Genomic DNA, 499 nt, shown 5'->3' on the forward strand with positions numbered 1-499 from the left:
CCCACGGGGCCCCCACTAACCGAGGCAGGAGAAGGCCTGGCAGCAGCCGAAAGGCGAGAGAGTCATTTTTTACCCACACGTTTTTCTTCTGGCGACGGGTGCCGTGGCAATAAAAAAAAAGACAAATCCCTGGATCCACGGCACGCCCGCGGCAGGGCCAGGGCTCCTCCTGCTCCCGGCAGCCGGGCGGCCGGCAGCACGCACCTGCGGGGATGTCCTGCGCCTTGGCCGGCCCATCGCCCACGGCAGTCTCTTGCGCAGAAGCCTTCTGGGAAAGGACCGTTGCCAGCAGCTGAAAAACACCCCGGCAAGGGGGGGAGAGCAGGCAGGAGTGAGGCGGGCGGGCGGGCGGCGGGTGCGCGTCGCGGGTGCCGCGGGTGCCGCCCCGGGCGAGGGTGGGCAGGGAGGGGCGCAGCGGGTTTGGGGCTGCGGCGAGGAGAGCGGGAGCCGCACAGATGGTGCTTCGCGGGCGGCGGGGGCCCGCGGGGCCGCAGCGCCC

The 499-nt window shown here is 71.3% G+C and overlaps 1 protein-coding gene across 1 annotated transcript in view; it reads right to left on the reverse strand.

Annotated features, from left to right (window-relative positions):
- The window catches only part of CASKIN1 (CASK interacting protein 1), a 15,930-nt gene that overhangs the window by 5,546 nt on the left and 9,885 nt on the right, over positions 1–499 (reverse strand). Inside the window, exon 11 of the mRNA XM_010570615.1 lies at positions 205–292. Within this exon, the coding sequence (XP_010568917.1) occupies positions 205–292 (88 nt within the window). The remainder of the gene's footprint in view (positions 1–204; positions 293–499) is intronic.

This window comes from Haliaeetus leucocephalus, unplaced genomic scaffold (genome assembly GCF_000737465.1).
Source record: "Haliaeetus leucocephalus isolate CR32 unplaced genomic scaffold, Haliaeetus_leucocephalus-4.0 Scaffold295, whole genome shotgun sequence".
NCBI lineage: Eukaryota > Metazoa > Chordata > Aves > Accipitriformes > Accipitridae > Haliaeetus > Haliaeetus leucocephalus.